This window comes from Numida meleagris, chromosome 1 (genome assembly GCF_002078875.1).
Source record: "Numida meleagris isolate 19003 breed g44 Domestic line chromosome 1, NumMel1.0, whole genome shotgun sequence".
Taxonomy (NCBI): Eukaryota; Metazoa; Chordata; class Aves; order Galliformes; family Numididae; genus Numida; species Numida meleagris.
In genome coordinates this window covers 192,036,130-192,060,566 of record NC_034409.1, presented here as the reverse complement: position 1 = coordinate 192,060,566, position 24,437 = coordinate 192,036,130, and the positions used below count along the sequence as shown (strand labels likewise).

At 45.4% G+C, this 24,437-nt stretch overlaps 1 protein-coding gene across 4 annotated transcripts in view; it reads left to right on the top strand.

Moving 5' to 3' along the window:
* UVRAG (UV radiation resistance associated) overlaps window positions 1-23,939 on the top strand; it is an 83,770-nt gene extending 59,831 nt beyond the window's left edge. For all 4 annotated transcript variants that reach the window (XM_021383529.1, XM_021383534.1, XM_021383543.1 and 1 more), the window contains 2 exons: window positions 12,092-12,183; window positions 21,816-23,939. In XM_021383529.1, the coding sequence (XP_021239204.1) occupies window positions 12,092-12,183; window positions 21,816-22,515 (792 nt within the window). In that variant the 3' untranslated portion in view covers window positions 22,516-23,939. The remainder of the gene's footprint in view (window positions 1-12,091; window positions 12,184-21,815) is intronic.

The window sequence follows — 24,437 nt, the reverse complement described above, 5'->3', positions numbered from 1 at the left end:
ATGTATAGCCATTGAAGAGAGTGCAAGTCTACCATCTTGTTCATGGAACTACCAATTCCTCTAGGTGTTCAAGAGCTTGTCTCTTGCATGATAAATGCCAGACACGTTATTCCTCATCCAATTGCAAGATTGCTTGGAGAGGAAATAAATACTTTAACGTGATAGAGCTAGATTGGTCGGGTCCTGGTCAGAACGGGATTTACTGCAGCTGTTTTCTTGTCAACAGGTGAATGAATTGTCAGCAGGTCAGTGAATTTTCTTGCAACCCCGAATGCCAGATTATTTTTTTATTTCATTCAATTACTAAGGGAGATAGACTCGAGGTAAGAACTCTGGAAGATCAAGAGACAAATCAACTTCTGAGTCCAACTTCCCTATAGAACTGAAGGCTCCCATTTGAGCCTTGCTGCTGCTTTAATCTTGGTCACTATCTCTATCTGCCTTCGGTGGCCATGGCCTTGAAATGGTGGTGTTCTGTCCTTGCCTCAGCTGCTGGCTGTTGAAAACAGACTTGCAAAGCAAACCAAATGAATTTGGGCTGTTCTACAACTCTTCGCTTCCTTAGGGCTAAGCAGAGAAGTGAATGAGTCCAGTCTTGTCCTGGTTCCTCACTGCTGTTTGCCAGAGATCTGCAGTCAGGATCTCCCTTCCCAGACCTCACATCCTCAGGATTTGTGAGATCTTCTTAATTCGTTGCATTGCATGAGTTAAGGTTTTTTTTTTTTTCTCATCGTGAATATGTGCTCAGCACCACCCCACGAGGCCAGGCTTCCCTTCTGATCCAGCCTTGATTTCTGTCTGATGACAACTGAGTGATGTTAGTCTGATATGTCTATTCACATTGGCAGGATTTGCTGAGCCCTGGCCGACAAATAATTCTGCTTTCATCTGACAATCATTAGCAGCATCTGAACTTGGCTTTTTGAGAAGGAAAAAAAAATATCACGGGGCCAATCTTTTTGTCAGTTCTCCCAAGGAAATTTGTTTATTTTCACATCACGGCACTGGAGATCCAAGCAAGGTGTCCAGAGCCACCGTGTCCACTTGGTGGCAGGCAACATTTACAGGTATTGTATGACTTGGTGGAGAAGTTGCACAGCTATTCCTGCTCTCCTGGGAATGTTGTTTGTGGAGCTTGTCTGATACACAAGGTAAATAACGTTCCCAGAAGCGCAGAAGAAAAGCAAAAGTTGTCTTGATGTATTTCAGTGGCAGTCAAAGTGGTGTCTTTCTAATAGCTGCGTGAAACAAAAGTTGAATGCCTACGTGCAAGTGCCATAGGTAAGCAACTGCACTGAAAATCAGCTCTTAAAGACAAAATAAGGCAAGATGCCTAACCGCTGGCTCCATTAGCCTATCTAACATGGGAGAAAGTCAGCTTTATGATAGAAACTATTAAACTTTTCCATTGGAAGTTGAACGGCAGAAATGTTAGGAGCAGAAATTTGTTTTGGCAATAAACACTGCCGAGCAGAAGTGTCTTAAAGAGTTCTGCGGGTATCGGTGTAGATGCAGGGGTTATGACCCTTAGAGTGCAGAATACTGTGACTTGCATGCTACGTCTTTTATGAGGCCCCTAAACTAAGATCATAAAACGTACAGTTCAGAAAGAATCCACTGTCTGAATTTGTGGCCAATTTAACTGCATAGGGAAAAGTGTTCCTGAAAGAGCACAGGTTGAATCCAGAGCAGAGTCCTCACCTTGTCAAGTGCCAAGCATTCATTTTAATGTTAAGAGGAAGGGACTGCACCTGAAAAACCACAAGTGCCCTCTCCAGCTGCACAGAGCCAAAAGCTTTTAGGAGAGGTTTCATTCCTGAAAGTCTCCTAGGGCAGCAATGGGCTGATAGCCAGCCAGATCATTTAGAATTGGGGAATTTACGTATGGTTTTTTGCAAACGGGTTGGAAAGCTTTCTTTTTTTTTTTCCTTTCCTATCGCCCATGCCAAGGCAAAATAGGTTGAAATGAGACTGGCTTCGCTGTAACAGCAGTCACCCTTTCATTCGGATGGCAGCCTGCCTGTCCTTGCCTGGAGGCAGTCCGCGTTGATCCACCAAGGAGGAGCAGCCCTTGGCTCGCCAGCTCGCCCTGCTCACAGCACCTGCAGTGCTGGAGGCTCAGCTTCTTGCTCTGTGTGTAGGGAGGTGGCGAGGTTGGGTGAAATGGGGGAGCTGGTACCACCCGCTGAGCCAGCTGCCACTTCCCCCAAAAGAATTTTGGGGACCAGCCCCTCACTGGGAGGGGTGCTCCGTGTATTAGATCACTGGTGTACTGCGCAGCTGTCATCATCTCTGCATGTTCACTCTTCAGCCTGCGAAGTAAGGCTGTTTTAAAACAACGAGTATGTGTTTAAAGTAGAAGCAAGATTTAGTAATCAAAAGGAAAACGGATTCCTGATATAGTTAAACTGACACGCACGCAGGCCGTTGCCAACTTCAACTGCTTTGTAGTTTATAGAGGGATTGCTTTTTTGCAGTTGGAAGAGATGGGAAAGGGGGAAGCATCAAGCCATGGCATGATGTATTCGTATAGGAGAGAGTCTGTAATGTTTCCTAGCGCATAGGGTGTGTGATCTAGAGACAGAGCTTGACTTTCAGATACCAAGCATTAGCACCTATGGAACTCGTGGACTTGATGTGTGAGCCTGTCCCTTCGTTCAGGAGCCTTCTCGCTTTCTGCCTTGTTGCCATCCCTTCACGGGGAAAAGCAGCACAGGCACTAAGTTATCCTTTCCTGAAACCTGACCAGCTTTAATGAATACAAATGGCTCTCACCTGTCATTAGCAAGCAAGTGACAAGCTGCGTGCGACTTCTTTTTTCTTGTTTTCATTTCCCCATCCACCCACGTCCTGTGTTCTCCCGCTGCTCAATGTGAGTGTTTTGTGCTCTGTGAGGGAGGCTCTGACTCTTCTGGATAGGATTTGGCACATCAGGGCACAAATCCTGTTTTGAAAGCTTTGGGTACGACAGCTGCTTAATCATCCCTAAATGCCTTTCAGGCTTGGTATATACTGTGGCTGAAGTTCAGAGCGAGTCGTTCTCTGACAAAAGGAATAAGTGTTTCTGATGTCTATTGGCTCGTATCATTTTTGATCAGTCCAGAGCACTTAGGAATCCAGGGCTTGAGAGGATTTGTTTTTCAAGAGACTTGAAACACCAAATGGAATATTGCCCCTTTCTTTGCTGGCCTGCCGTGTAATTCATGCGAACATCCCTCAAGTTAATATTGTGTAAACAGAAAAACAAACCAAACCCCGTTTCAGTCTCATAAATATAAGCTCCTAGTTGTTCTTAGGAAGGTTGTTGCTTAACAGATTTTGATTTAATGACCTTGACCTCAGCTTTTAACACCATATCGTAATGAGAATTGATTTTCAGCGTTGGTGTGACGGAAAGCCATTTGGTGGCTGTAGAAGGATGCGTTGTTCTGAAAGGAAGCAGGTGAACCTGTTGACGTTACACCTAGAAGTGGTGGCATGGATGTCTGGGAAGCAGTTCAGCTTCGGTGAAACACAGGACAGGAAGCTGAGGATCCCCAAAGGTTCTGTGCTTGATCTCTGGGATGGGCTCGCTTACTTTTCTATGGAATCTCTTGCTCTTTGAGTAGAGCTTTCTGGAAACAAGAACAGTTTCACTTTAAGGAACAGATTCCACAGATAGGATCAGTGCTTTAGATCACAGAATCATAGAATGAGCTAGGTTGGAAAAGACCTACAAGATCCCCCAGTCCAACCATCCACCTACCACCAATAACCCCACTAATCCATGTCTCTCAATGCTATATCTCAATGTTTCTTGAACACCTCCAGGGACGGTGACTCCACCACCTCCCTGGGCAGCCCATTCCAGCTCCTGACCACTCTCAGAAAAGTAGTGTTTCCTAATGTCCAGCCTAGATAAACTGACATCAACTCTGTTTTACCCTTCTTTTATAAAGGACTTTTCTAACACAGCGCAGGAGAACAGTCTACAATTAAGAAAACCAACCAGCAGTTGAATTCTAGCTGGAGATCTACTCTTCTATCACTACACACGTACCACTTAATGGAGCGCGTTATTCATGCACATAGAACTAATTCCCCCAGTTCCTTCCCTGCAGCATCTTAAGGTACAAAATCAAACGACCCAATGCCAAATGAGAAAACTGCCCGTTCCTGCTTTCGGAACGGATTTCTCAAAGCATAAAGCTAACGCATAGATATTGAAGGAACAGGACCACGTGCAAGCTTCCAAAAAACTTGTTTGGCTCCCAACTGTTACCAGGTGGGCAAACCTCACTGCTAGCAGGGGTACTCACAGGCTTGTGCAGATGCACTGCTGCGGTGGCCTCGGTGAGCCCATGCAGCTTGTGCTGTAGTCACTCTGTTCTCCAGCCTGAACAAGGTAGGTGCTTTCTCCATACCGACTTGTGCACACAAAGCTATTGCCCTTCTGGTGTCTGTAGGTTAAAAAGCAAACGTAAGACGCTCTCTTGCAGTGCAGGGGAGCTGGAGGTGTAAAGCAAACAAGACGTTTAAGATGTGGGTGCAGGGTGTTATTTACCTTTCTCTTGGCTTTTGCGCCTCTGACCTTTTTGTTCTGCGCCTGATGTAATAGGTTTTTAATGCAAACGTTCAGCCTGCATGAAGTCATAGGAAACGTGTGTGCCCGCATCTCCTAATCCAATAAACATGGCTTTGTGATACCGAGGCGTTTCTCAAGAAGTTCTGACCTGAGCCTGGAAAGGTTACGCTGCACAGTTTCATCTCGTCAAGCCGTAATGCGGCGAGACTACGGCTGAACAGTAAACGTGGTTTTAGTTATTGGAGTGCTTCACTGGGGAAGGGGGGGAAGCTTTCTTTGAGGCCAGTAACTGCTCTATCTTCTAAATTGCTTTTTTTTTTTTTAACTATGTTTCTGTAAAATGGTCATGGTGTACGAGAGGCATCTTTATGGGCAAGGGGGCCCACGTATGTTGTTGTTATAACAAGCCCACCACGTTTATAACGACCACCACGTTTTATGGGAATGGTTCACTTATGTAAATGGCTGTTTCCCCCAGCCTGCCTTTGACTGTGGCTTCCCGTCTCCTTACTGGGACACCAGACTTGAACCATGAAGGCTTAATGCTCCAGACCTCTCTGGAGAGGTATTGTGTTTACTGTCAGGAAGGGCTTCGCTAATACGAGCGAGGGATCGCAGGAGGAAACGCAGCTTTTGGCTCATCTAGATGTTTTAGTACTACAGCGTGTTCTGCATGTACTCAAACGCGTACTCCTATTTCCTTATTTTCTTGTGGTCTGTCTCCAATAAACAGTATTGCTGTGAGACCAGAATCCAGCGTTAAACATTGCCTATTATCAGCCTTCGGTTTTAAAAAAATTGGGACAACTCTCATAAACGTTGGGTGGAATTTTACAGCTTGCTCAGCATCCGTGTTCCGGCTGCTTCTGCACTCAGATAGTGGTGAGAACTTGTGTGTTTACGGATGTGAAGGGAAGAAGCAGGTTAACGTGGTTCTGTGGCACATCAGAGAAAGCAGGGGATGAGATGGGTTGTCAGAGAGCGTCGTTGCTGAATCGCTTTTGTGCTTGCAGTTCATGCATGCGTTTCCCATGCCTTTCAGATGGACGTGAATTAAAATCACAGAATTGTAGGGGTTGGAAGGGACCCCTGGAGATCCCCGGATCCAACAGGTTCCTTTACAGCACTGGTAGGCATCCAGATTGGTCTGGAGTATCTCCATAGAAGGAGACTCCACCACCTCTCTGGGCAGCCTGTTCCAGTCACTCTGGAACAGTAAAGAAGTTCTTCCTTGAGGGTGAGAAGCGAGGAAGGCGGTTTCTTTATGGGACAGCAAGAACCAGTGGCGAGGAGAACGTCCCCACGTGAATTTGATGCAGTTCGTGGGAACTGAATGATTTAGAGCTCCATACTAACCTGATGTGTGCAGAGACTTAACGTTTGGAAACGCATCAGCGTTTCCAAAATGCAGCGCTGAGCACCGTGGAGCGGTGACATTACAGCGAGTGGTTGGGCACTGGAAGCACCCGGGGAGGTGGTGGGGTCACTGTCCCTGGGGGGGTTCAAGAACCATGGAGATGTGGCACGGAGGGACGTGCATAGTGAGCACAGTGAGGGTGGACTTGGGGATCTTAGGGGTCTTTTCCAACCTTACTGATTCTGTGATCTTAAATATCAGATGCTGCTGTTACAGATAGAAGTAAGAGAAGAGGTGAACATCTTCTTGATAGCAGCCTCTGCCTTGTGGCTGGGATGAGGTCAGCCTGTTTTAGAATAAATGTGTTATAAAAGCAGATGTGATTGTAAGCAGCCTTTGAAGGGCCAGCATAAAGCACAGCTGTTGTCCTGTTACTGCTTTGATTGCTGATCGTATGCCTCATTTGTTATTGCTACATCAATAACGGTGGGAGTTCAGGATGATTTTTTTTTCTGGAGGCTTTTTTCTTGTTTTGAGCATGCTGGGCCAGCTTCATGAACTTAAAAGCTTGTGCTCAGTGAATTAATGAATGGATTCTCAAGGTCGTTGGTGTAACTTCTTTTCCTTGTGAGTTTAGTACTCTTAGAAGAATTGCAGAAGAAACATCTGCTTTTCAGGATGGGCTTCTGAACAGCTCCGAAACCCACCGGGGAGAAGAAGGCAGGTGTTGGCATATCAATGTAAAGCCATTTCCATGAGGACAGCTCTGTATCTGAGCACTTCTTGGAGGGTCGCTTCCAATGGCAGCCTCCTTTTGTCCCTTCTCAAAGGAGAGCTGAGGAGAGCTTGAAGATTTGCAATAATTGCAGAGCTTCCCAAGAAGTTTGGTGGTGGGGAGTTCACTTGGATTCACTTCCAAGCTGTGTGCTAGGTGTTATACTGACAGTCTTTCGGAATTCGTTCTGTTTTTTCGTATTTAAATGGTTACTTCTGAGGTATACCATGATGTGTTTCACTAACATTGCAACTTCAGGGTTTTGCAGTAAACGTGCGTAGCTGTTCGGAGATGGGACAACCAGCTAGACTTAATGAAACAAAGGCAAATAAGTAACAAAGCAAAGTAACGAAGGCAAGAGTGCAAATAATCTCCAATTTTATAATTTCCCCCAAAAGGTATAAACACACACAACTGTGTATCTAGCAGCAGGCATTATTTCCCTGATCCCCCAAGGTTGTTTATATAGCAACAGGCATTATAACAACGCTTTCTGTTTTCATTGTTGCGGTGCTTAGTCATCTGAATCCCGGCCAGCGCTCCTTCCTCCCCTGACAAGTCAATCCAGGATCTTGTAAAACAATTAACGATGTCATTTTATTAAAGCTCGCTTTTTATATTTGTGTCCCGGCGTTTGACAACCTCTGAAAGCCTTGTGTAAATACTTGGCTTCCGCCCAGCGCTGTGAGCTCGATTGAGAGAACGCTTCTGCTTCTATTTTTGCTTGCGTGCGTTCCCATTTGCGGAGCAGATGTCCCTTTAAAATTCTGGACGCTCTCAAGGAAGAAAACCCTTCCTCACTGAAGTGAGAGTCATTCAGAACAACACGTGCATCGTGTCGAAGTGGCTCGGGTCCCCCCGCTGTGTGGATGCAGATGGTGCTACAACAGCACACTCCAGGGCTGACCTGCTGTCTCACCGTCTGAGACTCGAGGAAGTGCAGAAATGCTGGAGGTTTCAGTGCAGGCTGGCCGTTACGCATACCAAGTACTGAAGGGGCTGGTGTTTCGAACTTCATTAACGTAGTCTGAGCTGTAAGACTGCTCCCACATGTCTTAGAACAAGATGAATATGGCTGGGGAAACAATACGGTAAATGATGAACAGATGAGTTCAAAATTGGAGTCATTTGGAGCTCCCAAAAAAGAGTATTCCGGAGCAGATACTCTGTGGTTTCTGGTTGGAAGTGAATACATCTGCTTGTATACCACTCATCATTAAGTGTTCTAACAGGAATTAGTATAGGAAACAGTCTGTTCTTCTTTGCACGTAACTTCAAAATAGCGTTGTTTTCCATAAGAGGCAGCTGCTTAGTGGGGAGGGCCCTTAATTTTGGTCTCGCGTGCACAATCTGATATTACACAGCAATAAAAAGATAGCAAAGTGGTTTTTCTTTTAAGCCAGTATAATTGAAAAATTGTGATAGTTCTTGTGCTACTTACGCTATGGAGAGTATAAGGGAGTAGCTGAATCCATGCGGGTTTGCATTTTAATTCTTAATAAGTGAGATAGCTGCACTTGTCATGATCAGGTGACACAATATTTTGTATGGGAATTGCTATAATCTTGAGAAGGATGCTAACCTTTTCTGTAGTCTGATGTGATGGCGTTGAATGGAGTTACATCCAGCTGGTGACTGGTCCCTAGTGGCGGGGTTGGTCTTGGGGCTGGTTCTGTTCAGTATCTTTATTGATGACCTGGATGAGGGCATTGAGAGCACCCTCAGTAAGTTTGCAGACCACACCAAGCTGGCAGGAAGTGTCGATCTGCCTGGGGTAGAGAGGCCCTACAGAGAGATCTGGACAGGCTGGATCTCTGGGCTGAAGCCAATGGGATGAGGTTCAACAAGACCAAGTGCCGGGTCCTGCACTTTGACCACAACAGCAATGCTACAGGTTTGGGGCAGAGTGGCTGGAAGGTTGTGTGGGGGAAACGGACCTGGGGGTGTTGGTCGGTGCTTGGATGAGCATGAGCCAGCAGTGGATATTAGGGAAAATTTCTTCTTGAAAGAGCAGTGTTGCATTGGCACAGGCTGCCCAGGGAGGTGGTGGAGTCACTGTCCCTGGAGGTGTTCCAGAACCATGGGGATGTGGCACTGAGGGACACGGGCAGTGGGCACGGTGGGAGTGGGTTGGGCTTGGGCTTGGGGATCTGAGAGATCTTTCCAACCTTAAAGATTGTACAATTCTATGATTTTAATCAAGTACACCTGTCTTGCTGACAAAAATAAATTACCTGGTGGATGCTTGGGCAGCAGCAGTGGTTTGAAGATGCTGAGGCTGAGCTCACCTTCAGCTCATCAGAATTATGCTGTGGTTTTGTTAGCTCGAGCAGTTTTCATAACCTTTGGTCTAAATTTAGAGTGTAAATATTTTATTGGGAAGTCTAATATGCATTTTAAGAAAAAAAATACCTTTTGCTCTGAGAACCTTTGTTTGAAATGCAGCTTGTTTCAGCATCTGTGGTTCTTTATGATGTTGGAATAGATAACACAGCACAACAGAAGACACCCACTGGTGTGACAGGCTTATCTTCTATAGAGGTGGAGTTGGCCTCAGTATAAATTTAAACTGCTGTTTCTTTAGATTCTTTTCTACAGGTGCTCCCTGGGATTGTCTTAGGACAAACAAAAACTCAGACTTGAACAAAGCAGACCCTGGGCAGTCACCTGCTGACAGTTGTAGATACAATCTTATCTGATTTTCAAGGACTTCTCATAATGCTGACATTAAGTTTATCACACGGGGTTTCTAGAGGATGGAGATCTCTCCCGAAAGCAGGGATCTCAATGGATGAAGTTAGATTTGTTTCCAAAGATCTTGTAGAAAAAAAAGTCTTTTCACCATTCAGTTTTACTCCCTTCTTTTTATCCCTAGTAGCCAACGTGGAGTGATATCAGTTATCCCAGAAGCCAAAGTAAGAAAGCTCCAAAAATGTCAAAACTTTCTCGTTTTGAGATGAGTGAAAGGGGTTTCTGTGTAACTTCAGAAATCTCACTTTCTAATTTCCTGCAGCACGAATACCCTTGAGCTCTCTGCTCGTAAAGGATGATGCACCTCGTTTGCTTCCTCTTCCTTCTCTGGGGTACGTGTTGATAATAACTGGCCAGAGAGGAGACTCAGGCCACTTCTGCCCGCTGTCTGAAGCGTAGTTCTTTCCCAGTCCACGTTTACTACGTGTCTTCGTTCAGTCACGTAGCACTGGAGGACATGAAGCTGTGTACAGCAGCTAAATATAAGTCAGGAAATGGCAATTAGGACATGGAGAATGATTTACTTACAGCCCCATGGAGCGCACGCGGTCACAGAAGTGCACACACATTTTTGGGCGCTTGTTCATTCAAGTTTGGATGGCTGGGTCTGCTACATCCTGAAGGAGCAATCTCCTCTTGAAATGAAATGCTGCTTTTGCAAATGGTGCTTGCTTCCTTGGTATCTCAGGGTGGAACGGGTGGAGATGGTGATGTTCAACAGCAGCAGTTGAAAACTAAGCTCTGTTTTAGGGGAATCAAGGCAGCGGGCAGCCAGCTTTCCTGCTCTTGCTTGCCTGCAAATAGAACGTAATTTAGAAAGTAAAATCCATCCTGTTTTTTCTAGAGGCTTCACAGGACTCGCATCCCGACTTTCCTCGCTGCGCATCTCGTCTGTTTGCAATCTAACAACGCTTTGAGCCGAAGCAGCGTCTTTGTACGTGCTTTGAAACAAGTGCAGCTCCTATGCATTCCTCTGATCTCGGCCGTTGGGATTAGAGAGATCCTTTAATCCAATTCTTTTCACGCTATGAAACCTTAGAATTTAAGGATGACTATAAAAATGAGTCTTCTATTAAAATTTGATCGTGGTCGGAGCAACAAATGTAATGCTTTAAATTTATTTATTTTTTTTTTTTCCTTTGCCTCGGGCTAGTTCTTTGGTTAACCAAACCCACTATAATCCCATCAGGAGAACGCGGCGATCATTTAGTAATTTATATTGTATGGTTGTCTTAATCCAGGTTCTGTCACTGTAGCAGAAAATATGAACCCAAGCCCACCACATGACTTGGCCGCGTCCATATGGAAATAATAAACCGCGTAATAAACGGTCTCCTGTTGCTCAATGCGGTGCTCGGGATGGTTTTCTTCCAGAGCAGTTTTTCTTTCTAAAACGCAGACGAGCGTAGAAATCATTCCTAATTTCAAGAGTTGTGTTTTCCTGTGGAAAACCTGTTTGGTGCTTTGTTGGAGAGGAATGACACGAGCTCTCGGTTCGAGTCGGAAATGGTTCCAACTTGGGTGTTGCTTGCCCACACGCCGCTTTCAGGAGTTGCAGGAACAGGTGTGTAGCTCAAAAAAAAATACCATAGAATTAACTTTGTGGGATGGATGGCTCCTTGATTCACCGCTTAGCTTTGTGAGGATCACACTGGGGCAGTGTCTGAGGTGGAACCGCTGGAGGGTTTTAAAGTAAATGCCCATTGACACCTCCGTGTCAAGTCAATACTGCTTCTTCCCAACACCCTTTCTTAATGGTACTGGAATGCAGGGGCATGGTCTATGTTGCAACCGGCTCAGGGAGGATTTGCAGGGCAATTTATCCCTTGAGTTTTGGGATTCAAACCTGCAAGACTTTTTCCCCCTTCCTCTTGCTCTTTTCAAAGATATTTTTAGCTTGGGGACTACTGAAATCGTAGAATATCCTAGAAATGAGCAGTTCGCGATGACCGGCGTTGGCAGTTACGTTGTGTGTACTTTGTCTGATAATCTGAGGGTAAAAACAAGTCACAGTTTGTGCAGACTCAACGTAATTTCTGCTTCTACCTGTTCATGCTTGGGATGAAGCAAGCTGGTGTTAGAACCTGTTCTCTGAGCTACGTGGCGCTGGGTTCAGGGATGAAAATGCCTTGAATGTTGATACAAACCATTAAAAGGGCCCCGATTTAGTTCAGCTGTTGGGCAGCATGTGTTTGCACAAGCTGACGTTAGCGTAAGAGTTCCACTACCCGTTCCAGCATACGTCGATACGCTCAGGGTGACGGATGACACTTGCACAGAAATCAGTTTTGGGCGGCGGTGAATGCGGGACGTTGTGCTGAAATTTGGGCTGCCCGCCCAATGGCTCTTTGCATTCAGCTCTGAGGCCGCTCTCCTGTTACAGATAGGAAACGGAAAAGAGCGTAATGAGGTTTAGCAGTTGCGTTGACTGATGGTTTTGTCCCTGTTCTTGGGTGGGTTTTGCTAATATGAGGTTATGAGTATTAAATGGAATGTTTCCTTAAGGGTAATAGATGTCCTGGAAGTGCTTGATGATCCTACAGGCTATTTGGAAACCGGGTGAATTAACGGAGCGCGTGATGATATCCATTGGAATGTGGGATTTGGAAAGCCTTGCTAATTTAAGCTTTTCCTGTTCTTGTAGCTTAGATATCAACACGGGCTGAGCACTCCAGATCTAAGGCAAACTCTTCCTAACCTGAAAAACTTCATGGAGCTCGGGCTCATGGTTAGATGGTAAGTAGTTTTCTTCTTTTTCAGGAATTTAAAGGAGATGGATGCTACAAAAAAAAAAAGGAAATTAACCTCAAAGCTGTTTTTCACAAGCAAGCAGCTCTTCATCATCTTGTGGGCTTTTCCTTTCTGCTTTTCGAACGTCTTTCATGTGATGGTCTTCCAACTTGTGGGAGGAGTGATGGAGGGAAAGTGTTATTCGAAATGCAATGCTTTTACCAAAGGAGACAGTGAATTAATCTTTCTTTTAAGACTGTATATAAGGTGCATCTGCTGCCAGCCCTTATATATTGTGACAGTCCAGGAGCATGGAAGACCTTAAGCAGAACAAGTCTCAAAGCCTGGCCAGCATCTGCCTTCCCATTTGCTTTTAAGTACAATACAAGTGAGCTGCGTGGGATTCTGTGAATTATAATCACAGAATCATTGAGGTTGGAAAAGACCACCAAGATGAACGTAATCGCTGCTCATGGACATAGCTGTTGCATGTTGAGTGTTGTTGCTAAATGGGAAGCTCCAGTAACCGGTAACTGACAGTAGGGCAGCTTTCCAGGGAAATCCTAATTGCTTCTGCTCTGATTTGCTGTGGAGGATCCAGAATCCTCTTCATTCTGTATACAGAAACCAGTCTGCTCTGTTACAAGACTAGACTAGCGTAGGGTTACCTTGTAGAAGCTGTTTCTGCATAAGATTTGAGCAATTCTCCTTAAAACCACTGAGATATCCTCCACCAAACGTTGAAGGCCATTCATTAGCACATGCAGGTGTTGCATGCTTCATACTCTTCTTATTTATGATCTTTTGAATTCTGTGTGCTTGTGCAGCATCTTACCTTCAAACAATTTTGTCCTGCATTCCCATCTTCACTCTTTGGGTGCCTGAATCCCACCCAAACGTAGCATTGTGCAGTTTCAGGAGCCCTTGGTTCATTCTTCACCTCTGCCCCAAAGTTGCAGGGGTGGTGGATGGTCCCTTGTGTCATTACCTTGCTCTTTGCAGATATTCCAGGTGCTGCAAGGTATCGAAAACATCGTCCGGTGTGAGGTAACCCCACCAGGGTTTGCTGCCAGATCACTGGGTGTTGCCCTGGTGATGGAGGTGGACTCAGCACTGCGTCGGTTGACTGGAGGAATAATCTCTTTTGTCACAGTTAATGCTGAATTAGGGTGGAAGAGATGTTCCTAATGGGATAACGAACTATTAAGCGCTAATAGGCGAACATTAATAACTTGGAGCCGGTACGTGGCTTCCGGGGGAATCTCAAAACCAAAAAATCTGATTTGAAATGACACTATTGTGACGCTGGCTGATCTTTAACAGTTAAAGCTTTCTAGGGCTATTCGTATTATATCTGAATTCCCTGAAGCGTTGAGCAGACCCTGCTGGCGTATACCATCTTCTCCCTACTGAAACTTCAAAAGGGTTTTGCTTTTTCAGAGAAGATGATGCTGCTGCCTGCTGGTAGGCTGAGCGTATCTTTTTTTCCTCCAATACACAGAACGTGGGAAGGAGAGCAGTTATAAAGGCAGCTTGTGATCACACACCCTTAAATAGAAAAAGGGAAGGGGGGAAAAAAAGAGCTTTTCATTGCTGCTCCAGTTGAAAATGGTAGCAGCAGCCTTTGGATAGAGTGATGTGCCGCAGTTCTGTGGCTCAGTATCAGACCCCTGGGACAAGGATTCTACTTTTAGTGACAGTGACCAAAGTCTCATGGGACGCTGCTGTACCAGGGCACTTTCCAGCCCTTATTTCTGTGCTGCACTTTGCTTTGATCTCTCCTTCAGCCCTTTAGAAATGCTGCTCAAAGTGAGCGACGCCGGCTCTCGAATCGTTTGCTCTGACTGGGAGGATAATCTTGGCAAAGGAAAGCAAATAGGGGAGGAGGAGAAATATCATCTTTGAGCAGAGCAGTACGAGTGTTGCCTGATGGAAGTCCAGCTCAGCCAATGAATAGGCCCTGAGCAAAGGAAGCCACGGCTCTCAAGCAGTTCTGTATTCTCAGTAATTTGAACCGCAGCTGGAAAGATTCTCCCTTCTTTCCTTATCCTGGGGAGCAGGAAGAAGAGCTCTAATCATCAGGAAGATAGTGCTGTTTATGTTTATGGGTGGTATCCATCACTGTGATGTCAAAACCCAAAGACGATGCGCGACTGCCTAAACGAATAAGAAAACCAAGGGCTAAAATACCTGAACCCTGACTTCTGTAACGCCTGAACTCATCTGCAGGGCGGGATGGGTGCAGGTGGCCCCTGTCTCCTCGAATAAGCAGAGGTGTGAGGGCTCTGGGCCACGTTAAATGATAGAAATTTCAAGGTGTACACCTCTGCTCTTCCCTTCTGCCGTGCATTCGCTTTGAAGAGCTGATCGTGGCAGCTTTAGTTATTCATTAGAGCTTTTGCCTTCCTGCTGCCGGGTCTTTTTTTCTGTTAGGCCATACGCAGTCATTAGCAAGACAAAACACATTTTTGGGCTGGGTGATATTTCAAAACATGTAGGGATATTAGGCATAGTTCTCCGGGAATATCGCGTTGCCTCCTCGCCCCCACGTGAACGTCTGTGCCTCATTTCCTTCTCGCCTCCAAGACTTGCATGCATAGTTGTTCGTTTTTAACTTCTTCGTCAGGCTAATGATTCTAAACAAGGCTCCTTAGTGCTTCCTGATAATATAAATGGAAATGAGCCTTTACGGGGAGTCTAGCTCAAGGGGAAAACTGGCGAGACTTCCATAGCCAGGCGCTGAGGTTGAACACATACGTAGCGGAGTACAGATGCCCACTGTCCCGTGCATAATATCTGCTTACATAGATTTAAGCAAGCAGAAAGGCCACCAGCTGTTAAAATGAAGATGGGAAGGGGTTTTTCGTTTTCAGGATGCAGAAGGTGAGTAACCTGATGCTCTGTGCCGCAGACTGCAGTCGGCAAAGCATTTCCAGGTTGTCCTTCATCGTCGGGATGAGAGCAGGAGCACGTGAGGTAGTGATGAGTTTTTCTTAATCTCGTTCATTTACACTGATGGATCTGTTTTTTTTTTGTTGTTGTTCAGTTGCTGGCCTTCAGTTTCCTTTGTTATCACTGTAGATTGCTTTTGCTGAACTGCTGTCAAGTCACGATCACGCTGGTAAACACCAACACTTAGGCTGCACTTAGTTTACCTTTGAACAGGACCTGCTCGTGGTTTTTGCTCTTCTCTAGAGACATCTGTGTTTCTCTGCAGCCTGGAATGGAGCTGAATCCCACAGATAACCAGGGTAACCAAAATCTGTAGTTATTTCAGGCTTAACCTCACTCTCTGAGAAGTACTAGTTCAGATTTGAGTACAAAATAGTTTCGTTACTCCTCCGGATGTGGGGACGATGTTTTTATTTTTTACAGCTCTGATAGAAGAGCCCGTTATCTCATGCTTCTATCAGAGCAAATTTGGCAGTTTTCTTTAGAGTCTCTGCTTCAGGCCTTGATGAGCTTCATAGTTCTGCCTGGAGCCCGGAGCAGCCCTCAGCCCCGCTGTAGATCTGCAGGGCTGGGTCGAGGTTTAATTGCATTGCTGCTGGTGAGACTTGTCTTCCTTTGGTTTCTCAGGCATGACACTGAAATGATTAATACACGTTTTCACATCGCAGCTTGCATGATTTATTGCATCAAGCTCGCAGATCTGCAAGCTCTGCTTCCCTCTTCATCTCTCTCCTGGCACCTATATTCTGCTGTATTTACTTTTCTCCTCCCATACCCCATATGTAGATCCTATGTAGATGAAGCCAAGACAGATCTGCTGCTTCTGCACGCGCTGTTACATAGGCTACACAACAGCAAAACCTTACTTCCCTGGTATCAGATCTGGATGATGTCTCCCTTTCTTAAGGCGAAAGAAGACAAACCAAAGTTCTTGGTTGATTTATGTTCTCCCAGTTGCGTTCTCCAAAATCTTTGTTTCCTTTGGGGAATGCATCTCTGTGTCTCAGCTTTCTCAGGCACGGAGTCTCGCTGGCTTCCAGAAAAGCAGCTCATTTTTAAGACCACCATTTGTTGATGCATAGGGCCCTACGCAGTTTTTCCCTGAAAATCTGGAAGTACGCAGTTCACTCCAGCTTTTGAGACACTAAATCTTTGCTTTACACGTCGGCTGCTTACACACATACTCTGCACTTTGTTTTATTCCTTTCTGCACATTCACCTTTACCTTTTACAAGCCAGCCCTATAGCTCGTGCTTGCATTAAACCAAGAGTCTGCTTCAGTTTTCCTTTTGCCCTTCAGCTTAATTTTATTTGCTCTGACTTCTGAGGAACAGTATTTCTCTCTCTGCAGCCCTGTCACTATCGTGTGTTGCTGAACCAGTAATCTCAGAGAAGGCGAGAAGCTCTTATTGCTTTGCACCACAGCTGACATGACATTGGCTCAGGGCTGTGCTTGGAGCTTCAGACATTTCAGATGGCTGTAAACCAACTTAAACACCTTCATTTAGCCTTCTTGCTGCCATGAGGTCATCCTTTGTAACGGAGAAAAAAAAAAAAAAGATCAAACGGTGTTTAAGTTATTATTATTATTATTATTTTTTAAAGTATTCTCATACCAAAGAGCTGTGGATTTTGGCTTTGGGCCAGGCAATCAAGATTTAGTATTTTGACCAGCTGTGATCCAGTAATGTTCCTCGGAGGAAACGTTTTGTGGGGAGGAAAAGATCCATATTTGAGCCTGCGGATTGTATTCTGTCTCGTAATGCTTTACGGTTTCTCTGTGCCCATTGCAGACAGATTAAATAATTGCAACTGAATCTGACCGAAGAAACTCTTTAACCAAACCACAAACGGATTCCGGTTGTAATCTGTTCTCTAGGAGAAATAATTCCAGGAATGTCTGTCCCCTCTTCCAATCTCTTTTACCTCAGGTGTTTGCAGTGTGGAGTTCACGTCTTGCACCACAGGTCTGCAGGACTGCCCGAACGGACTAATTATTGAAGAGTAAAAATGGGTATTCTGGGGGAGAAAACAGATCCTTTGTAGTTTCTCTGCCAATAAAACTTGTAGCCGAAGTTAGAGTATGTATAAATTGGTGTTCTAGATTTGGATGCAATTGAAACGCTGAAATTGGTGATGATGTAATCCTGTTATCTATGGTAGCCAGTAAATCAGAGTTTCTCTTCCATTTCTTTGCTTTTAATTTAGAAATTCTACTTCCTAAGAGCAATCTGACGTACTCCTGTATGTAACTCGTTCCAGCCTGATGCAGCTGGATGACTACACGCCATTAAGAGGCGATGACAGTTCATCAAGCCAGGTTTTCCTTCTCCACCTTTTGGGCAGGTGTCCACATCTGTTTGCTGTCTCAGAAGATCGACCAGGTCATTGTGTCAGGAAGCTGAACCAGCTCACACCCCCAGTAATTCAGGTCAAGGCTGTACCTTAGAGTGAAGGACTGCACTCCTGCACGCTAAACTTGTTTGGCTGTTGAGGATTCCTTGCAGTCTCTACAGTTAATGGGCAACTGGATGTTAGTTTTCAATGTGACGTGCTTTTTCTTAGGAATTCCGTGAGCTGTGAAGCTGATAAAGCACCTGTTTCTCATGGCTTTGCCTTGATGCAGTGCTGTGAGTTTTGGTAACCACGCAGCCGTTGCTCAAGGGAGATACGACTATGAATAGAGTTCCTCTGTCAGCTGCTTGTTTTCATAGAGATTAATAGCAACCTCGTACATCTGAGCTCTGTGCTTCTCTGGAAACGTTACTTCTGATCCGAAACCATGGTTTGACTTCACATTCTCACCTCAGGGAAGGTGAGGGAGTAGGAGAAGATCCCCTTGGCGTAACTGCTTAATCCACTGTAGCTGAGAACCATGTAGATTTTATTTCGCTTGCCTACGATACGATGACCATTCATAGAATTGTAGGATGGCTTGGGTTGGAAGGGTCCTTAGAGATCACGTAGTTCCAACCCCCTGCTGCGGGCAGGGTTGGCAACCATGAAGTCAGTCACCACCTCAGGCTGCCTGGGGCCCCATCCAACCTGACCCTGAGCACCTCCAGGGATGGGACATCCACGCCTTTGGGGTACAGAGACCCATTCATTCTAAACCAGTTGCCCAGCTCGTGGCCAAGAAGAGGCATCCTGAGGGGATGACGATCCCCTTGATCACCAAGGGTTCACAGTATGGCATTGCCCACCTTTCACTCCACTGCTTTCACTGTTATTTGTTCCACCAGTGACTGTGGAAGGAGGGCAGGCAATGAACTCCAGGATGGCTGATCTCCAGAGGCCTTCCTGCGTATTTATTTTTATCTAAATGCCGTAGCTAATATTTGATAAGCAGTTAAGCCGTTCTATCGAGCTCATTCCTGCTCTCTCAGCTTTAGGCTGTTATCCCTCTATTTATTCCTGACCGAAGCTAAGCCCATCCCATTCGTATTTATTGGCAGCAATGAATGGTTTCAGCAATCTGCCTGCGTGTGTCTCCAGCAGATTAAAACCCAATCTTACAGGCTGAAGTAAGGCCCTTTTAACCGTGTGTAGTTTAAGGAGCCTGGCTGCAAGTGCTTCTTGTTTTAATTCATTAGTTTGAACGCTTGCATGATAAATGAGGATGATTCCTGCTTTATTGCCCTATGGGGCCGCTCTTATGTACTCTGCTAAGGAACTGGGAGGTTATTTTGTAAATGAGGGAGGTTAGCTCTGCATTACTGCTACGTTTAGGCTGTTAGATCACTTAGTGTAGATCATTCTGCCAGTTCAGCTTACTAAGAGAAGATTTTCTTTTTTTTTTTGGCTGCTAGACTGAAGAGGTATTGTTCAGACATACATAACATGTTAACTTGAATGGCCTTGTCATAACAAGCACTTTAAAAACTCTTCTGGTCCTGCAAACTAATTAACGTCTCACCCTTTTGCCTGCAAAGCCTCCATCTGCAGAAGAACTTGGGCATGTTTCTTTTTAGGAGGAACTCAAGTTTACATGCCCACCGGAACAATTTATAAAGCTGCTTCTCTCGAGCTAATTAGACACTACAGTTTTTCCTGTTCGTTGTACTCAGGCACTTACATCTCTGCTGTTTCTTCACCTTCGTAGCAAACGTACTGTTGTACCTAAGCTGGACTGATCAACTCTTACTGAAGGTAATTTGGGGGCTTGCCAATTAGCCTCGTGCCAAGCTCTTTGCACGAATGTCTTTGTCCTTTAAAGTCTAATCACATGCAGCAGGAGGACCTGCTCCAAACACGCCTGTAGGCAGCTGTTCAGCCCACACTGCGTTTCTTGTGCCTTCTCTGGACCCTTTTCTGACTGCTTGCATTTCAGGCAAAAGCTTTTATCACTGAAATATTGTGCAAAGAGTAGATGGCCTTATGATTGTTTTGAGAAACGCTTGTCTGTGCTTAAATTCACAGTGTAAGTAACGTAGAGCTTGAAGTTCTTCCAGGGTTAGATTTTGATCGCTTGAATGCCTTCCCCAGGGCTGTAGATAGTCAAATAAGATTCAGAAAAATGGCAGAACTTCTAATAAGCCCTTCTTGTCATTGTCCCTAGCTCAAGAAATAAGAAGCCCTCACAGTGGCTGTTGCAGATCTGATAACTTGACGTGAAAACCTTCCTTTGCTATGTGAAGGACGCAAGATCTTACGCTGCAACTTTTACCTAGCTTAGAGCTATTCCTTCTGAAGTCTCCTGGTGGATGTGGACCCAGGCTTTCAACAGAATAACGAGCAAGGCATATTCAAACCTCTGTAGCATTGAAGCTCTTGCTCTTTCAGGCTCCTCTCTGTGCCTTGCAAGGCTTGTGACGGGTTTGGGCACCTCTTAGCAGCCAGACTGGTCCCAACTCATGCTTTAGGCTCAGTTTTGTGAAGATGCAGCAAGCATGGAGGAAACACGAAAAAGCAAAGTCTTGAGATAAACAGAATCTAATGAAATAAGTCATACCAAATAAATCCTCATTTATTGTCTCATTCAAGGCCGGAAGGACCAAGCTGGAGGAAGGGGAGGGGAGAGCAGACCATCCCTAACCTACATCTGCAGTGCACATTGCCTAAACAGAGTTTCCATCATCTGTCCTGACTCAGATTTTTGTCACAGTGCGTCATTTTGAAAATAAACGGTTGATTGTACAGGGGTTGGCTAAAATGTTTAAAATCCACGTGTGTGAGTCTCTGGTCAGTAAGGGACTAAGGGATGACCTCAGAGGTGGCATACACCACGCTTAAGAGCATCTGGGGCACACGCTGCTTTCTGTCTTGTCCTCTCCACTGAGTATGCTCCAAACCGTTGCAAGCCGAGCTTTGAACGCTCTTTGGTTTGCATTAAGGAGGTCAAACAGCAGTTGAAATCTAAGGAGAAAGTTGTTGGCTTTGCTGCTGGCTGCATGTGTGGCACCTATGTCTCTGCTCCACCATCTGCAACCGTGAATTCCGGCAAGCAGCTTTTCCTTAAGGTGACTGGGGTTGTTAGAGGAGAGAAGCAAGCCCAGCACGTGCGTTAAGGGGCAGCCTGGGAGGAAGCAAGAGGGGAGAGGAAATGAAAGAGCAGCAGAGCTGCGCGCTGCCTTCCCATGGGGATGCTTATTTTTCACAGAGGGACCTGTGGCAATCTGGCTTATTCTGTTTACAAAAGGGAGAAGCAAAAAACACGATGGAAAAGGATCCACCCTGGGGCTGTTCGTAACTGCTGTTACAGGATTTCTCCCTGCAAAAAGGAGATCCCTTTGGGAAGTCCCAAAAGGTATCAGGCCTTGAACAGGAGAAGAGTTTCTTTTAAATGGAGCTGGTGAAGTAGACTCATACTGACAGCAGCCGAGTCTTGGTTGTATGTTCAGGGGATCAGAAATAACTGTATTTAAAAAAAATTGGAAGGAAAACGAACTGGTTGCTTAAGTTAAGGCACAACGTGCTATTTGCATATAGGATGGTGATTGTATTTGGATGAGGATTAAACCCGTGAAGGAAAATTCAAGTAACACGCCCCAGGTGACGTAAAGCGGACGTTCCAAATTACAGACCCTGAGACAGTGTAAGCGGACCTGTATTAACAGTCAAATTCAACTTGTAAATTAAGCTTGATTAGTCCACGTCCCTCAAGAAGCCGATGCTGACGCTTGTCCAAAAGGGTTTGGAACGGTTGGCACGGCAAAGCAAAAGATCTGGCAAAAATAACCATAGGCAAATAGCAAAGTTACTGTGGCTTTCCTCCTTCATGCAGCTGTCAGTAGAGTCCACTGCTGGAAGAAGTCTCTCGTAGAGGATTCAGCCCTTAGTAGTTGCTTTTGAAGAGTTTATGACGGCCCAGTACAGCCCATAAATACATAAATACACGGTCAACAGTAATAATTCATAAAGCGCAGCCTGGTCCTATAAAACGGTGTTAACAGTCCGAATTAACGTAACGCGGTGGTTTCTTGGGTGATTGACTCTTCAAATCGCGGAGTTTTGTGAACGTTCCCCGCACGAGCTTGCCGGCTTTCAGTAAAGCTGTCCTCTGGGGTGTCTTCTGCAGTTCATACGGCGTTAAACACGTTTGGGGTTTTTAGCACTTTAGGATACAAGCGGTTGGCCAGACAGAGCTCGGAGTTGCGATAAAATAATTGCTTCAGCCTTTGGTGAAACATCTGTATTGCTCGTGAGCGTGCCTGACAGCTGTGATTTATCCTTTCCTTCTTTTATAGTGATCGGCACCACACATCCAGTGCAATTCCAGTTCCAAAGAGGCAGAGCTCTAGCTTCGGCAGATTGGATGTTGGCTTTTCCAGTGGGCTTCCTTCTCCGGATAAAGGACTCCGAAAACGAGCCAGCACGGGAAACGAGAGACTGCAGTACAAAACTCCTCCTCCTAGTTACAACTCGGCGTTAACGCAGCCTGTAGCCATCGCAGCCCGTGTGGGAGAATTAGATAAAAAACCCGGGTCGATATCTTCTTCCCTCGATACCTCCATGGACTCCTCGAAAGGAAATAAGAAGGGAGAGGACTTGTGCGGCAGTTTAAATGGAGAAAACGGGAGCCTAAACAACACCCAGGATCAGCAGGAGTCTTTCCTAGGACATAGTAGTGCAATAAACGGGGCGTTGCTGCCCGGTGAGTGTTCCAGCACCGCAAGCAGCGAGCAGCCTTGTGAGTTTCGGCCCTCGCTCGGCCCCGTCCTTTGCTGCACCGTGGAGCAAGCAGAGGAGATAATGGGGTTGGAAGCGACAGGGTTCACCACGGGAGATCAGCTAGAAGACTTGAACTCCATCCCGGTGGAGCACGCCGTGGCGGTGGAGTGCGATGAACAGGTCCTAGGGGAGTTTGAGGAGTTCTCTCGGAGGATCTATGCACTGAATGAAAACATGTCCAGCTTCCGCAGGCCGCGTAAAAGTTCGGACAAGTGAGCTGGGGCAGGGGTTTTGGTAGCGGACGTTGAGGTGGAATCAGTGATCTGGAATAGAGATAAAATTGCACTTATTCTTTATATTAATTATATAAATATATATAAAAAAAAAAAAAGCTAAAGCTATCCCAATGGTGTTAGAACAAACGGACTTGTTACTGAGCACGATAACACAGGATCATGGTATATTCACAGCCCAGGAAAATTTTGATTCTGCTTCCAGCCCTCTTATATCTGGTATTTATAACCTGTTGGGTTTTGTTTATTTTTCGGCAGTGGAGTCCATTTGTAAGTGCTTTCCTGGAAAAAAACCCTTCAAGTGCTGATCAGGCCCTCCTATGAAAATTTGTTTTCTTAATTATTATTTAGAGTTAAACTTATTTCAATCTTTTCAGAAGTTAAAAAAAAAAAAGAAAGTGAATTTAAAATTACAGTTATGATAAGACCTCTTTATGTTCTCCCATGCACTCCTGTGCTTTCTCGAGCCGTGCGGTCGGCGTGACAGAAATGCCATGAATTTTGGGTAGTCAGACCGCTTTCTCTCGGCTCTGCTGTGCAGTCCTGGAAGTTTGCACTGATGGGTCTTCAGCTGAGGGCGTGCACTTGACAGAGAGCTGAGCACCCGTGGTTTCCCTGTGCCTGATTCATCATCTTCACGTTTCCTCCTTTCCTCCACTCTCAGCCGTGTAGAGACCTTGAGGACCCAATCACCTCCAAGGTTTGTTAGAAAAGTCTCATTTCTCGTTCTCCATTTCACTTCACGCGTTCTCTCCAAGCTAATCAGTGGAAGCCTCACGAGTACACGATGTGAATGGGGCTCACCCGCTGTGCTCAGCGCTTGGAATTAGGCGAGCTTGTGGAATCACTCCACCCTCCGTAGAAGGGAGGCACTTGGCATAATTCACCTAAGTTAATATCCCTTGAACCAGACCATCTGTGCGTTAAGGAAGAGCCTTCCGGCGCTGGCTGGAGCTTTGTTGTGGGGCCACTCACCCCTGGCACGTGTGTTTGGCTAACTAACAGGAAAGCAATTAGCAGCTCGCTTTGTGATTCCTGGTATTTGTTTGAGTTTGGATTCCATTGCTCTTGCTTTCTATATTGTATACCCAAGAATTCAGGCTCGGTCATGAGCTCTCAAATATAAAAAATATATAGCTTCATCGTGCCTGGCTTTTTTGTTTTCCTCCCTGATCCATGCTTTCTTTTGAACCAGTGACCTACTCTCTCTCCTAACGTCACCGTAAAGCTAGTCTAAATTAACTTCTTAAAATGTGGATATGTGTAATCTCAGCTATCTGTTGTCAAGACAAGATGTGTATGTGAGAACCAGTATGCACAATAGCACCATTCTAGAATATGCATTTTTCAGGTAACACTTTAATGACTGTATTAAAACTATATTCACGTTTCTTCTGTTAGCTTTAACAGTTGTGTCTACCACTGAGTTGTTGAATTGGGTTGTGCCTACCACTGAGTTGTTGGATGGGGTTGTGTCTTACCATTGAGTTATTGGATGGGGTTGTGACTTACGATTGAGTTGCTGGATGGATTTGTGCCTACCATTGAGTTGTTGGATGGGTTTGTGCTTACCATTGAGTTGCTGGATGGGTTTGTGCTTACCACTGAGTTGCTGGATGGGTTTGTGCTTACCATTGAGTTGCTGGATGGGTTTGTGCCTACCATTGAGTTGTTGGATGGGGTTGTGTCTTACCATTGAGTTGTTGGGCTGAGGCTTTCTGCTGATTCATTTCTTTGGTCTGCCCCAGTACAGTGAAAGCATGCAGAAGCAGAGACCTCATTTTTGTAAGGGATTGAGCATGACTCCAGTTGCAAGCTCAGGCATGAATTTGGACACATTCATGAGCATCTTCTCCCCTGGATAAATTATTCTGTTGAAACCTTGTTAAAAATGTCCATAAAGGC